Source organism: Petaurus breviceps, unplaced genomic scaffold (assembly GCF_028583685.1).
Source record: "Petaurus breviceps papuanus isolate PSGF00001 unplaced genomic scaffold, PetGlider_PUasm1.0 140, whole genome shotgun sequence".
Taxonomy (NCBI): Eukaryota; Metazoa; Chordata; class Mammalia; order Diprotodontia; family Petauridae; genus Petaurus; species Petaurus breviceps.
This window is the reverse complement of record NW_027185698.1, coordinates 45,161,717-45,175,461: the sequence shown is the minus strand read 5'-3', so window position 1 is coordinate 45,175,461 and position 13,745 is coordinate 45,161,717. Positions and strand designations below refer to the sequence as shown.

The following is a 13,745-nucleotide window of genomic DNA, read 5'->3' as shown; positions in this document are numbered from 1 at the left end:
TAGATAAAATCATTTGTTTAAGTTCAAATAATAGGTCATATCCCACCTCTGCCACTTAATTTGTGTGACCATGAACAAATCATTTCCTTTTTCTATAATTTCCATCGCTTTAAAGTTTTCAGGATATTTTTCAAATAACCTTGTCAGCTAAGTAGGACAAGGATATCATCCTCATTTGACGGAGAAGGAAACTGAGGCTTTGAGAAGTTGTGCTTTTCCAACTAAGATTTTTTTTTCCTATGGCTAGAATGATATTCTTTTGACCTTGACTAATTGGGAGCCCCTGGTTTTTCTTCAAGACTCAGATCAAAAGTTACCATCTTTAGGAAGTTCCTGGTCTTTGTGTCCCTCTCCGCTCCGTGCTTGGGCCTCCCCCCACTCCAGTTCCTCAACCTCCAGCTACTAATCCTGCTTTCTCTTCCAAGGTTAAGGTTACTTTGTATCTGCTTTATATACCTCACCTGTACATATCACCTCCTGTGCTAGAATACAACATCTTTGAGGACAGGAACCATTTCATTTTTTTTGTATCCCTAACACCTATCACAGTGGCTGGCACAGACTATATTCTTTTTTTTTTTTTTTTTAAGCCATCGGGGTTAAGTAACTTGCTCAAGGTTACACGGCCAGCTGTTTCTGGGTGGGTGCTAAGTGTCTGAGCTCGGGATTCGATCTCCAGGTCATCCTGACACTGGAGCTGGTGCTCTTACTCGCTGAGCCACCTGGCCGCCCCGAGTATATTCTTAATGTACTTGATTAAGTGATTGTGGGCAATAGTTTGGTCTGTGAAAAAGCTCTGGTTCCAGTATTGTTTATTAATTGAGCCCTCAAATTTTTGTTGAGGTCACTGTTTGAAGTACAAGGATTTGTCATCTGTCAGACCATGAAAAGATTGTGAGATTCTGATGTATAATTCAACCACCAGGTCTTGCTAAGTATTTAGTAGGAGATAAATCTTTGTAGCCCACAGGATGCTGCTTCTGTACTATCATGTCATTTCCCTATTACTGTTGCCTCCAGGAGCAAATACAAAATGTTCTGTTTGATGTTCAAAGTCAGCCCTTCATGCCCCACAGTCTTTTGCTACCTTACTGACTTCCTTGCTGACATTTCATCTCTTTGCTCAGCAGAGTTTCTCTGTTGGAACATTCTTGGAACATTCTTTCTTTTCTGCTCATGGACCTCCCTGGCTTCCTTTAAGTCCTAACTAAAATCCCACCTTTTTAATGGGAGCTTCCCCTAACTCAATTCTAGTGCCTTCCTTCTGTTAATATTTCCTATTTATCATCTATATAGCTTGCTTTGTATTATTTGTTTGTATGTTGTCTTTTCCATTAGATTGTAAGCTCCTTGAGGGCAGGGACTATCTTTTTCCTCATTTTGTATCCCTAGTGCTTAACTCAGAACCCAGCGCATAGTAGATGCTTAATAAATATTGATTGATTGAATTATCTTCATTGATCACTAAGTTTGGATACCTTAATAGGCTGAAGCCCACACCCAGGGGAGTCATTATTTGGTCCCAGATTGCTCAAACTGAACATAAGTAGCAGTTGTTTCTGTTTTTGGCCAGAAACCCTGAGGGTCTTCCCCTCCCAAATCTCTTTCTATCTATCCATCTATCTCTCTATCCATCTCTCCATCCATCTATCCATCTACCTACCTACCTACACACACACACACACACACACACACACACACGTTTGGGTGTTGCCTCAGTCATAATGAGACCTGGGAAAGACCTAACCTTAAAAAGGCAGTGGTCTCCCATTGCATCTGGGGTCATCTCCATTTGTCTTGATCTACATCTTGCCAGTGTACCCAAATATCTCTGGAGGAGAAAGTGAAGCTGGTAACTTTGCACAGTCCTACCTCACTTAAATCCAATTCCCTTAAAAATCATGGCATCACCTTCCTGATGTCATGGGCCTCTTTGAAAATGAAGAACGGGGTGGCTAGGTGGCACAGTGAATAGAGCACTGGCCCTGGAGTCAGGAGGACCTGAGTTCAAATTTGGCCTCAGACACAACACAAAACTAGCCATGTGACTTTGGGCAAATCCCTTAACCCCAGTTGCCCTCCAAAAAAAAAAAAAGAACAAATAACTTAGGCTTGATGTATCTTGCTTGGAGGGAGATGAAAGTATTGTAAGTATTGCTTTAATCCATTGGTTCAATTTCATCTCCATGTTCAAGCTCAGGGGCTTCAGTTTGTACCTTTCCTTGTTGCATATTTAAAATTTTACTCTTATCAGGTACAAATGACATTTTGATCAGAGAAAAATGACACAAGCTGAAGGGAACTGTTTATTGTATTTTTCTGGGAAATCCTGTAGTTTGATGTCGTGTGTAAAGTGGATTATTTTGACGATGCTTTGGTCTGATGCCCTTTTTAAATTTGGAAGCTTTACTAATAGAGAGGAAAGAAGATAATGGATTTAAGACTAAGAAGGACCATAATGAATTTAAACAATCTTCCTGAACAATTCCACACTTACATTAGTTGTTGACGTCATAGAGTTGATGGTGTGTTCTAAGTGAGAACCATTTTTTTCATAGATGTTGAATATGCTAGCAATCTCCCTATACTTGGATCTGTTTTACATATCTTTAGCACGTGTGTTAGAACTGAACCAGATTGCCATAGTAAAGACAGTCAAGTAAAATGCCCTTTGGTGTGACTGGTTTAATGACAACCATCTTTTTGCTCCTCAGCCACTATATTGTTTTTGTGTTGAGATCAGGGATTCAGTGATCAGTGATTCAGAGTATAAATGCTTGGTATGAAGTAATTAAACACCAAATTGGCTTCTGATTTGCTCCAACTTGCTGTTTCATTGTATTGGAATTCTTGCAGCCACGTAGAGAGCCAGAAACGTTCTGTGTACAGTACTCTTAATGGGTACTCTTTTATGATTTCTTTGCCTTTCAAGCCTCAGAAGTAAAATTTTTGATTAATGTTGAATTGTTTATATTGTTCTTTGTGGTACTTTGACTTTAACCTTTTAACTTTTGCTTTCAAATTTTTATTACTTTTGCTTTCCAGATTCTCTCCTACAACTTTCTTTATTTGTACACTATGGTATCCAGGTTGTCTGTGGCAGTGCTTATTAAACTGTGTTTATTTGGCAACAGTAAAAGGTTTCTGAATGTGCAGCTACCAAAAATTAATTAAAAATCAAACTCATAATGAATCTGAGGTGTTTCTGGCATGGCTCACTGCAGCCTTGGTTCTGAACACATGACATGCCTTATACATTCTGTCCCGCCCAAATGCTGCCAAAACAAAAAAAGGGGTCACAAGTAGAAGTTATAAGAAGCCATGGTCAATGGTCTGTTACTGCTAGATAGTGACGTAGTCTGCCAATGCCTTTCTGCAGATTTTCAATAACTCCAGTTCTTTCTTCCTTTTTTTTTGCTTTTCATAGGGGCAGTTGGGGTTGTGACTTGCCCAAGGTCACATGGCTAGTAAATGTTAGGTGCCTGAGGTGGGATTTGAACTCAGGTCCTCCTGACTCCAGGGCTGGCGCTCTACTCACTGTGCCACCTGGCCACCCCGAATACAGTTCTTTCTGACATAGTATTTTTAAATTTTATTTTATGTTTCTCCTTAGGAATACTCATGATTGGTTACACCTGAGGCTACTGTTATATACTATTGTGTGCAGACAGGTCTTGAAATGTGTTTGTGCTTTCTGTCAAATATTGTGAGAGAGGGGCGGCTAGGTGGCACAGTGAAGTAGAGTGCCAGCCCTGGAGTCAGGAGGACCTGAGTTCAAATCCCACCTCAGGCACCTATCATTTACTAGCCATGTGACCTTGGGCAAGTCACTTAACCCCAATTGCCCTGCCTTCCCCCCTCCAAAAAGCAAAAAAAAAAAAAAGTTTGAGCTATGCTTTGGGGCGGCTAGGTGGTGCAGTGAGTAGAGCTCACAGACACTTGACACATACACACAAAAACTAGCCGTGTGACCTTGGGCAAGTCACTTAACCCTAATTGCCCTATCCTCCCCACCCCCCCAAAGCAAAAAAAAATATTGTGAAAGAAGGCATTCATTCATGAGATCTTTTGATATGTAATTGATATGTAATGATACTAATATGTAATTAGTGTTAATTACTATGTAATTAATAATTAAAATAGTAATTATATCTGCCAGTTGGATTCATGTCATCAAACTCAAAGAGCTTTTAAAAATTCAAATCTGTGTGCCCATCTTTTTTGAGAATATTTTTGACATCTACTTCATTATTAGATATAATTTGCATATTTTGCATTAAGGATTTTCAGTGACTTCAGGTTCTTTAATTTTACCCTTTTCAAATTTTAGTAGCTCCTAGATTTCATCTTACTTCAAATAATGTAGTCTTAGGGATCAAGTTATTATGTTTCCTTCATACTTGTCAGTAATAATGTTGTTCTGTGACTTAAAGCTGAGATTATCATAGATGAAAGTCTATGACATACTATGAAGTCCTTGTCTAGGATGGGTAAGATCTGTTTCCATTTTTGTTATGATAATAGTGCTGGCACATAAAAATAATCATGTATTAAGTCCATTTCAGTCATGCTTGTGACCTGGTGAGTACCATTTGTCCTGAAGCATTCTAACAGGTGGGATGTGGAAGAAAATTTAGTACTTTGAATTTTAGGTACAAGTCTATCAGAAACAATTTTGATTACTTTTGTAATATTTATAATTAATATTATTATTTTGATCTAAGCATTTCTGTTTATATGTAGAAGGGACCCAAGATGAACTTTTAAAATACTAAAAGAGGGAGGAAGTCTTTCAACAGGGGTCTTGAGTTTCTGGTGTTAGGGTATACTCTTTACCATCTATTGGTACCAGATGAGAAAGGAGTCCTACTCAGCCTATTATATTCTTTGTCAGGATGGTCATCACAATGGCTTTGAGTAGGGAGAGCCTGCGACCCCATGCTCCATCTGTTTTGTGCTGAGCAGGATGCTAACTCCATCCATGCTATTGTCAGTCTCAGGACGCTCAGAATCCTTGTTGTATTGTATGTCTTCCTGACAGGCAACTCTTAAAAAATAAGACAACCCAATAATATCATGGATTGAGCACCCCCCAAGAGCAGGAACCCATAATCTCTAGATATCTTCCATTTCTTTGCTTTTCTAGACAAACTCTGGCAAAAGCAGTCTATACTTATTACCTCTCCTTCACCTGTCTCACTTGCTTACCCTTTCCAGTCCAGTTTCTGCTCTCATCTTTCAACTGAAACTGCTTTCTTCAAACTTAACAGCATTTCTCTTCATTATCAAACTGTGTAGCTTTTTCTCAGTCCACCATTCCTTCCTGACCTCTCTCAGGTATTTGGCAATGTGGACCACTTCTAATTCTGGATATTCTTTTCTTTTCGACACTGCTTTATCGATTCCCCTTCTCCTGTCAGACTGCTCCTTATTCATTACTGGACCATCTGAGTCATCTCCTTTAACTCTCTATCCCAAGCCCCCTGGTCTTTTCCTTCTATACTCTTCCTTGATGGCATCATCTACTCCGTGGAGGTTTGAGGCATCTCCAACTTCGAATAGAACAGAACTCAACCCCCTGTAATGTTAATGGATATACAATCTTCCTGCCTATTAATATGCCTCACATGGAGCTCATTAAGGGAAGCTTACTTGGGTAGGAAGGCTTTCACAACTTTTGCTAATTTCTAATTAGGCACTGAGCCACGGGAGGGTTGTGATGCCCTCTGGCTCTGAGAAGTGTATATATACTCTGAGTTGGTATTTTGCTTATGAGAAGGTTCTTGTGATTCCCTGGCCGAAATTCTGAGTGGCTGTATGTTCAGAGATCACCAGTTGCTCAGATATAAAGTTGATTCAGGTAGTCAGACCCTTGTCTGTTGGTCTTTATTTCTCTGCTTGTACTTCTTTTTTCTTTTTGGAGGGAGAAGGTAGTGCAATTGGGGTTAAGTGACTTGCCCAAGGTCACATGGCTAGCAAGTGTTAAGTGTCTGAGGCTGGATTTGAGCTCAGGTCCTCCCAACTCCAGGGCTGGTGCTCTATTTACTGTGCCACCTAGCCACCCCATCTGCTTGTATTTTCTCTGAAGTTCAGGGTACTGACTTTTCCGCTGAACTAGTGAATGTAATTTAAAAAGATTGTTGACCCCTTAAATAGCTATCTTTCCTAGTAAACCCGATCTAAGAACCTCTGCTAGCAGCCATCCTGGGTATGCCAGTGTGGTTGCCACTACATCCTCCCCATTTCTTTCTAGGACACCCCCATCCTTCTAGTTGTTTGCCGCCTAAGTGTCCTCCTCCCTCATGCCCCATGTCCATTCACATCTTTTCCATTTCTGCCTCCTCCCCAGCCTCTCCTGTGTTTGTCTACGTTGCTGTCTTATTTCAGGCTCTCATCATTTCTTTCTTGGATTATGGAAATTGCTTCCTAATTGCCTTCCCTGCCTTGAGACTTTCCTACTCTGATCCTTCTTCTACCACAGTGCAGCTTGAACTAGATTAATTGGGAAATACTTAAGACAATAAATAAAAATATAGTAAATGTAATAAAGTTACAGTAAATAGATAATGTTAATTTGTAGTTTTCTAAGTCAATATGCAACTCATACTCCTGTTTGAATTTGACACCACTGCTCTACACCACTGGACTTTGACTTTTTTGATGATGATCTTTATTTGTTTAAAAAAATCATTTATGTACTTTATAGTAATATGAACATTATAAAACAAAAAAGAAATTAAGGATGATAAGATGATTACAAACATTTTAAAAAATTATTAATGATACAAAAGCCATTTTGCTCTTGGAAGCAAAGTGATTGAATATGCTTAATTACCTATGTATTCCCTGGGGGAATAGGACTTAGAAAAAATAGTTGTTTCTTAGTAATTTGTCTGTAGCTTGATGTAGCTAGCCAAGTAAGTTACTTTTTTAATTAATTTTTTAAAGAAAAATTTTAAGTTGGACTATTTAATATAAGTCGTAGTAGTAAACAGCATCTTTTCAGTAGGAATCATGTTTTCCCACTTGTAGATACTTTACACAGTGCAAACACAAGTAGAAGTAAATTGTACTTAGATACCTCATAACGTACAAAAGTAGAAAGGAGATATTTGTACTATAAAATCAGCAGAAATTTCCATATAAATTTTCCATATAAATCCATTCCTCTTACCTTACATGTTCTACTGAATGGATGATTGTTGTTTAGTCATTTCACTTGTGACCTTGTTTGGGGTTTTCTTGGCAAAGATACTGGAGTGGTTTGCCATTTACTTCTCCAGGTTGTTTTACAGATCAAGAAACTGAGGCAAACAGGGTTAGGTGACTTGCCCAGGGTCACACAGCTAGTGTCTAAGGCCAGATTATAATTCACCAGACCTAGTGCTCCATCCACTCTGCCATCTGGCTGCCCAGGATGGTATGATACAGTGCCTTAATTTCCTATTTATGTTTGGATATTTTAGTTTTGTTTTTGCATGAGTGTAAGGAATAGTAAGAAAGCCAATTTGTTGTGATCGTAGACCTGAGTGGGAAAGTAATGTGCATAAAAAGGCCGGAAAGGGAGGTGGAGGATTTTAAAAGTCGAAGAGGAGTTTACATTTAATCATAAAGAAAATAGGGAGCCATTGTATTGAGTGATAATGTGGAGGGGAGGACAAGGTCTTACCTTGGTCACCCATTTTTTCCTTCAGAACTCTTGTTTCAGCCCTTATTTCATTTTTTATCTCTTAATTCATTTCTTCTAGCAACTCTCCTTAGGTTCAAGCCACTTTTTGGATTAACTATTTTAGTTTTAGTTCTCAGGCTTCTCTTAATCCATTGTATTTCTTCTTTGTGTATATTTTTTTCAGGCTTCATTTAACATTTTTTCCTTCATGCTCTACAGAGTTTAACACTTTTTTTATGGGTACCTTTCTCTTGTATTAAATTTAGCAATGGGTTTTTGTTTTTTGAAGTTTTTAATATTTTATTTTTTTAATTACATGTAAAATCAGTTTTTAACATTCATTTAAAAAAAATTTTGAGTTTGAAATTCTCACTCTTCCTTCCACCTTCCTCTCCTCCCTAAAAGGGCAAGCAATTTGATATTGGTTATATATGTACAGACATGTAAAACATATTTCCATATTAGTCGTGTTGTTAACAGACAAAATGCCCCTAAGAAAAATGAAGTTTAAATTAAAAATTGCCTTGATTTGCATTCAGACTTTGTATATTTCTCTGCAGGTGGGTAGCATTTTTCATCATAAATCCTTCAGAGTTGTCTTAGATTTTTTGTATTGTTGAATAGCTAGGTTATTCAGAGTTGATCATCATACAGTATTGCTATTACTATCTACAGTTTTCTCCTGCTTCTGCACACTTCACTTTGCATCAGTACATGCAAGTCTTTCCAGGTTTTTCTGAAACCATCCAGCTCATCATTTCTTATAGCACAATCATATTCTATCACAATCATACACCATAACTTGTTTATCCATTCCCCATTTGGTGGCCACTTAATAAATACTTGTTGACCACTGTATCCCAGGTGCTTAGGATACAAATAAATGAAAAAATCCCTACTGGGAAAGACCTTTCTAACTTCGATGACAAGAATATGTATGCATATGTTCTGATTAAATATTAAAAAAAGTAGAGTAAGTACAGGGATCAGGAAAGGCTTCAGGTAGAAGGGGGTGTTTGATTTGCATCTTGAAGGAAGTGAAGTATTTTTGTGAGGAGGGAGGAGTGTGTTTGAGGTATTGACATAGGAGATGAAGCACAGTGAGTGAGGAGTAGACAGAAGGTTAACTAAACTGGACTGAAGAATTTGGGAAGGAGAGTAATTTATAATGTGCCTGGAAAGATAGATTGGGGCCAGGTGATAAAGAGCTTTAAAAACTAAACAGGTTTTTATGTTTTATAATGGAGTCAATAGGGAACCAGCCAGGGGAGTTTGAACAGTGGAGCCATGTGGTCAGATCTAATATATAGTTTGTAGAACCTCTTCTCTTCTCTGAAAATTGGGTTACTTGATTCCCAAGAACTAGAAAACAGGGTGGCCCTTAACATTCTAAAGCAGATTTGATGAGCCCTTCTAAGAAGCTTTGTCATTTCCCTCATCCTCTCTGTAGAGGTTACACTTGGTTTGAAGGCCAGATAGGTAGTGCAGTTGGGTAGGCAGCTTTGTGGTTTAGACAGAAGCCCATGGTTAGTTAATCAAGTCTTTGAGTTATGTGAAGGCAAATCTGGGTAAACTTTACAGTCCCACCTTTCTTGGCAATAAAGGCTAAAGGCATTAATTACTGGACTGTGTAATTATATCTGCTATACCTAGGTAGAATATCACACTCTGAATTGTGTGAGCAGTCAAGTTTGTATGGTAAAACTGGCCCTTTCTGTTCCTGTTAAGATTATCTGAAAGACCAGCTGTTCCTGTGACTATTCCTTACATTGTTATATGGATGGTTTGCTTTTCCAGAATGAGTCTGCATTTCTTAAATGACGAAAATGTTAGTGGTGATATAACAACAGAAACTTGTGACTTCCTGTTTTCGCCACCGGAGCTAACAGGAAGATCATCAATTTTTCGTACATCCCAGAAAGAAAATGTGCCACCAAAAAATATAGCAAAAGCTATGAAAGTAAGTATATTTTGTTTTTGTGTTTAAAAACATTATCTTCCATGTTCCTTTTTGGGGGCCTACTTTTTTCTAATGAGAACAACAGAAATGATGCTAACTATTGTTGAAGGCCTTGAATTATTTAAGAGTTAACTCTCTTTTTCCCTTTACTTTCTATATAAACAGGTAACTTTTCAAACTCCTTTGCGGGATCCACAGACAAATAGAATTTTAAGCCCGACCATGACAGGTAAAATTGAGAACTCTTTTACTCTGAGTGATTGTACAGATGATTTAAAGAATTCTCACCCTCCTGCTTCAAGATATGAAAAGTAAGTTTTGCACAAGCCATTGGGATCTGATTTCAAATTCTCTTGGCTACATATGGGGGTAATGGAAAAGGGGTGACAACTTTTTCTTGACTGCAACATCATCTTGATCGGATATTGATTGATATGCTATGACCTATCATAATTGACTTAGTTCCAAAGCTCATAAGGCAGAAACTTATTTGCTCGGAAAAAAGCAATCAGGAATCATATATTTAGGTGGAGTGAAGGGAGCCTTCAATTTTTATCCACAGATTACACTGCCACATTGTTCTACTAGAAATCCCAGAGTCTCCTTTTACAGTTATATCTCTGTCCTTAAGCTATTTCCTATTTCAGTTTCATGTTCTCACTTCTATCCCTTTTCTTCCCCTACCTTGCTTCTGCCCCTGGCATACGTACATGAATATACTATCCTCCGAAACTTTGCTGTCTTGCTGATTCTTCTGCTTGAGTGTTTTAACTTTAGCGCTAGGGAAACTTCAAAGGTGAACAAGATGGAGAAATTTGGGCCTGAGGAGAGAGAAAATTATACATTGAACTAGTTGAACGTCTGACTTGAAACCATAGCAGTCAGTAAATGAAGTCAGTGCCTAGTACCTGGCACACTTCATTGTCTGTAATAGGTGATATTACCTATAAATGTCATTTCTGGGTAGCATTGTACTGTAGATTATATCTCTATGCCAAGAGGAGATTTGGGCAAATATGTTCAGCATGCTTATAAATAATTTCTTTTAAATGAATTAAAAGCTAATCGTGAAGCTCTGTCACTTTTTTTTTTTAATTTCTGAAAGAAATCAGCAGGTAGCCAAGGAAGTTGATAGGAAAACTATGAACAAAGATCCTCAGAGACAAGAAACACATCCTGCCCCTTATCCAGATGATCTGCTGCCAGCGAAAAGTAGTGGCTCCTACAGTATTGACATGGATGGTCTAGTGGATTTTGATCCATTTGTAAACTCATCACAGATTCCTGCATCTTTTGAAAGTTTATTAAAGTCTCCAATAGTAACTGATCCTGAAATTGTTTTAGAAGAAATTGACTGTTACTCATTGGATGATACCTTTCCACTGATTTCTGAAAGCTTTAAAAGGTCCCCAGGAATTAAGTCTTCTAGAAGCCCTGAAAAAATCTCAGAGAAAAGTTGTGATAGTGTCAGATCTGCTTCATTGCCTGACAAAAGCACTAACGAAATAAATAGAGAATCAGCCTTAGAGGATGAGTCAGATGGCAGTGTGGAAACCCCAGAGCTTACTATGAAGGAAGTGGTATCCAATAAGGAAGAACAGAAGTCATCTTTGGACTTTGGACAGCCTGAAGAACCAGTTTCTATTACAGCACATGAAATCCCATCTGCCGGTGTATCAACACATTTGCTAGCTTGTAATTCTGATTTTGTTAGCAGTGATGAAAAAAAGGCCATTGATTCTGAATCACCAAACCTTCCACTTGTAGAAGAGAAGACTGTGCAGGTGATTAGACCTTTGAAAGACCAGCCTCTAAAATTAGAATTTGACTTTTCTGATAACATTACTGTCAAACCACCACCAAGTAAGCTAAGGATACCTCTTCTCAAGAAACCACCTGCAACCCAGAAGAAAGTGACAGAAAACTTAGCACAGGAAAGCAAATGTCAGGATAAAGAAAATATGGACCCTCTTCCAAAGGGATCTTATAATTTAGATTGGGACAAGCTTAATGATCCAAACTTTAACCCATTTGGAAAAAAGTCTAAGCCTTCCGTTTCTGATCACCAGAAATCTAGTAACGAAACCATTGAGCTTCAAGAGAATCACATAGACCAGAAGGACTGTCTGTCCAGCAAGGAGCAGACTAGTGTGACTGTTATTGATGACATACCTAGAAGTCAGTAAGTAAAGCTTCTTAAAGGGTGGACTGTCTGCTGTATTATTAGACTCTTGGAATTTCTATAAGAATTTCATAGTATTATTAAAATTTTGTTTGTAGTTTAAAATTCATTTGCTATGTTAATCAGATTCTGAACTTATCTCTAAAAATAGCAAACTTCATTTCCCTATCAATAGGAAATCATGAGCTAAATTTATTGAGAGTAAAAACTGACTGTTGAGGGAAGAAAAAGATTTGCCATATGAGCTGACTTTTGCATTTTAATTATTCTGCTTTGGAGATTACAACCAGTAGAATCGGGTGGCATTTGTAAATGAGTATGATTCTTTAATATGTATTTTGTAGAAGACAGTCAACATCTGATTAGTAACCTATTATGAATAAATGTTGGGCCTACTGTATTTCTATTGCTGATATTTAAGAGTGGGAGTAGAGTTGTTATACTGCTTTGTTTTGTTTTTTGGCTGCAGTAAATTCATTTTCTGTGGTCTAATTAAAAATACTCATTTACTTAAGTCTAGTATGAGAGGTGACATCACAGATTTTTTTACTGATACAACTATAACTTTCATTGTATCTGGCAAAGCTGGCTTTCCCTTTGTCCTTCAGTTGCCAACCTAGATTGATACAATTATAACCAAACTTTTTGCTAGCATATTCTAGGGTAATATGGTAAATTTCAAATCTCTATTGACCATTCATTTTAAACTTGTATTGTCTTCAGGCAGGTTATTACCCCTGTTGCTGCTTCTGAATCTGTGCTTCCACTAGGAACAGAAACTCTAATAGCAGGGGATCAGGTATGGTGACCACAGAGGGTGTTCTCCACACTGTGTGTCCTTCATTGGGAGGATGTTATCTGGTCTAAGGGATATTTTTTTCATTGCTGTTGATAGAGGCAGATACTATATGGTGTAACTGTGTAGAGATACTGTATCTATGTTTACTATATGTAATGGAATCTTTATGTTTGGATAATAGCATTCTGCTTCATACAAATGCATATGCACACGTACACACTGTGTTGTACTGTTTCTTATAATGAAGCAATGTTCGTACTGTGCTTCTGTTGCCTCCCATATCCCCTTTACCTCCACCCCTTCCATATGTTATTTATGTATCTCCTTGGTAGAATGTTCAGGATCAATGTCTGATCATCAAGAAGTTTATTACTGTTTTTTAACCAATTGAAAAACATTTTTTTCCCTGTTCTGTCATTTTTTTTTTGAAATGAGAACTTTTAAAAATATGTGAACAGATACCAAAAGTTGACTGAAGTTACTGTTCTGTGAATCCTTAAGAGCTTAAATCTTGCTTGTAGGATTAGGAGATGTTGTATAATTTATATTTTGTTTTTATTTAATACAATTTTTACTTATACTGTTGTCTTAGTATAAACCTGTAGGTTTTCATCATCATAATTACAACTTAGCAACAGTCTAAAGAAAGACTTTTGACTCTTAAGCTTAGGTAGCTATTTAAAAAATTATCCAGCAAACTGTTTTCTACTTATATGTCACTTCTCCCAGTTCAGGCAATTTGAGTCTTTACTTAAATCTGGGGTAGCTCCAAACAAAAAGTGCTGTTTGTTTCCTTTCCTTACTGATTAATATTCCAAATCTTATTGTTAAATATTTTCCCTCTAGATCTGCAACTTAAAAATCCCATGTCCTCTATGGTACTCTCTCTGCTTACTACCATGGAAGAAAAATATTTAGAATTAATTTAAACCAGAATTAGCAGGCATTTAAAGCCCAACTTTCTTCCAGGAACTTTACTGGTCAAACAGGATTCAAAGTTAAAAATGAAATATTCCATGACCTCGAAGAATTTATCACATTCTCTTTGATTGGGTAACCATGCATACGTATTTAGAAAACATAATACAAGACCCCTTTTTGTAGGGAAGCACTGGCAGTTAGTAGGGACCAGAAA

The 13,745-nt window shown here is 37.6% G+C and overlaps 1 protein-coding gene across 3 annotated transcripts in view; it reads left to right on the top strand.

Moving 5' to 3' along the window:
- Window positions 1-13,745, top strand: part of TACC3 (transforming acidic coiled-coil containing protein 3) — a 34,519-nt gene that overhangs the window by 2,675 nt on the left and 18,099 nt on the right. For all 3 annotated transcript variants that reach the window (XM_069071292.1, XM_069071301.1, XM_069071283.1), the window contains exons 2-5: window positions 9,467-9,629; window positions 9,795-9,940; window positions 10,735-11,811; window positions 12,535-12,610. In XM_069071292.1, coding sequence (XP_068927393.1) covers window positions 9,468-9,629; window positions 9,795-9,940; window positions 10,735-11,811; window positions 12,535-12,610 — 1,461 coding nt within the window. In that variant the 5' untranslated portion in view covers window position 9,467. The remainder of the gene's footprint in view (window positions 1-9,466; window positions 9,630-9,794; window positions 9,941-10,734; window positions 11,812-12,534; window positions 12,611-13,745) is intronic.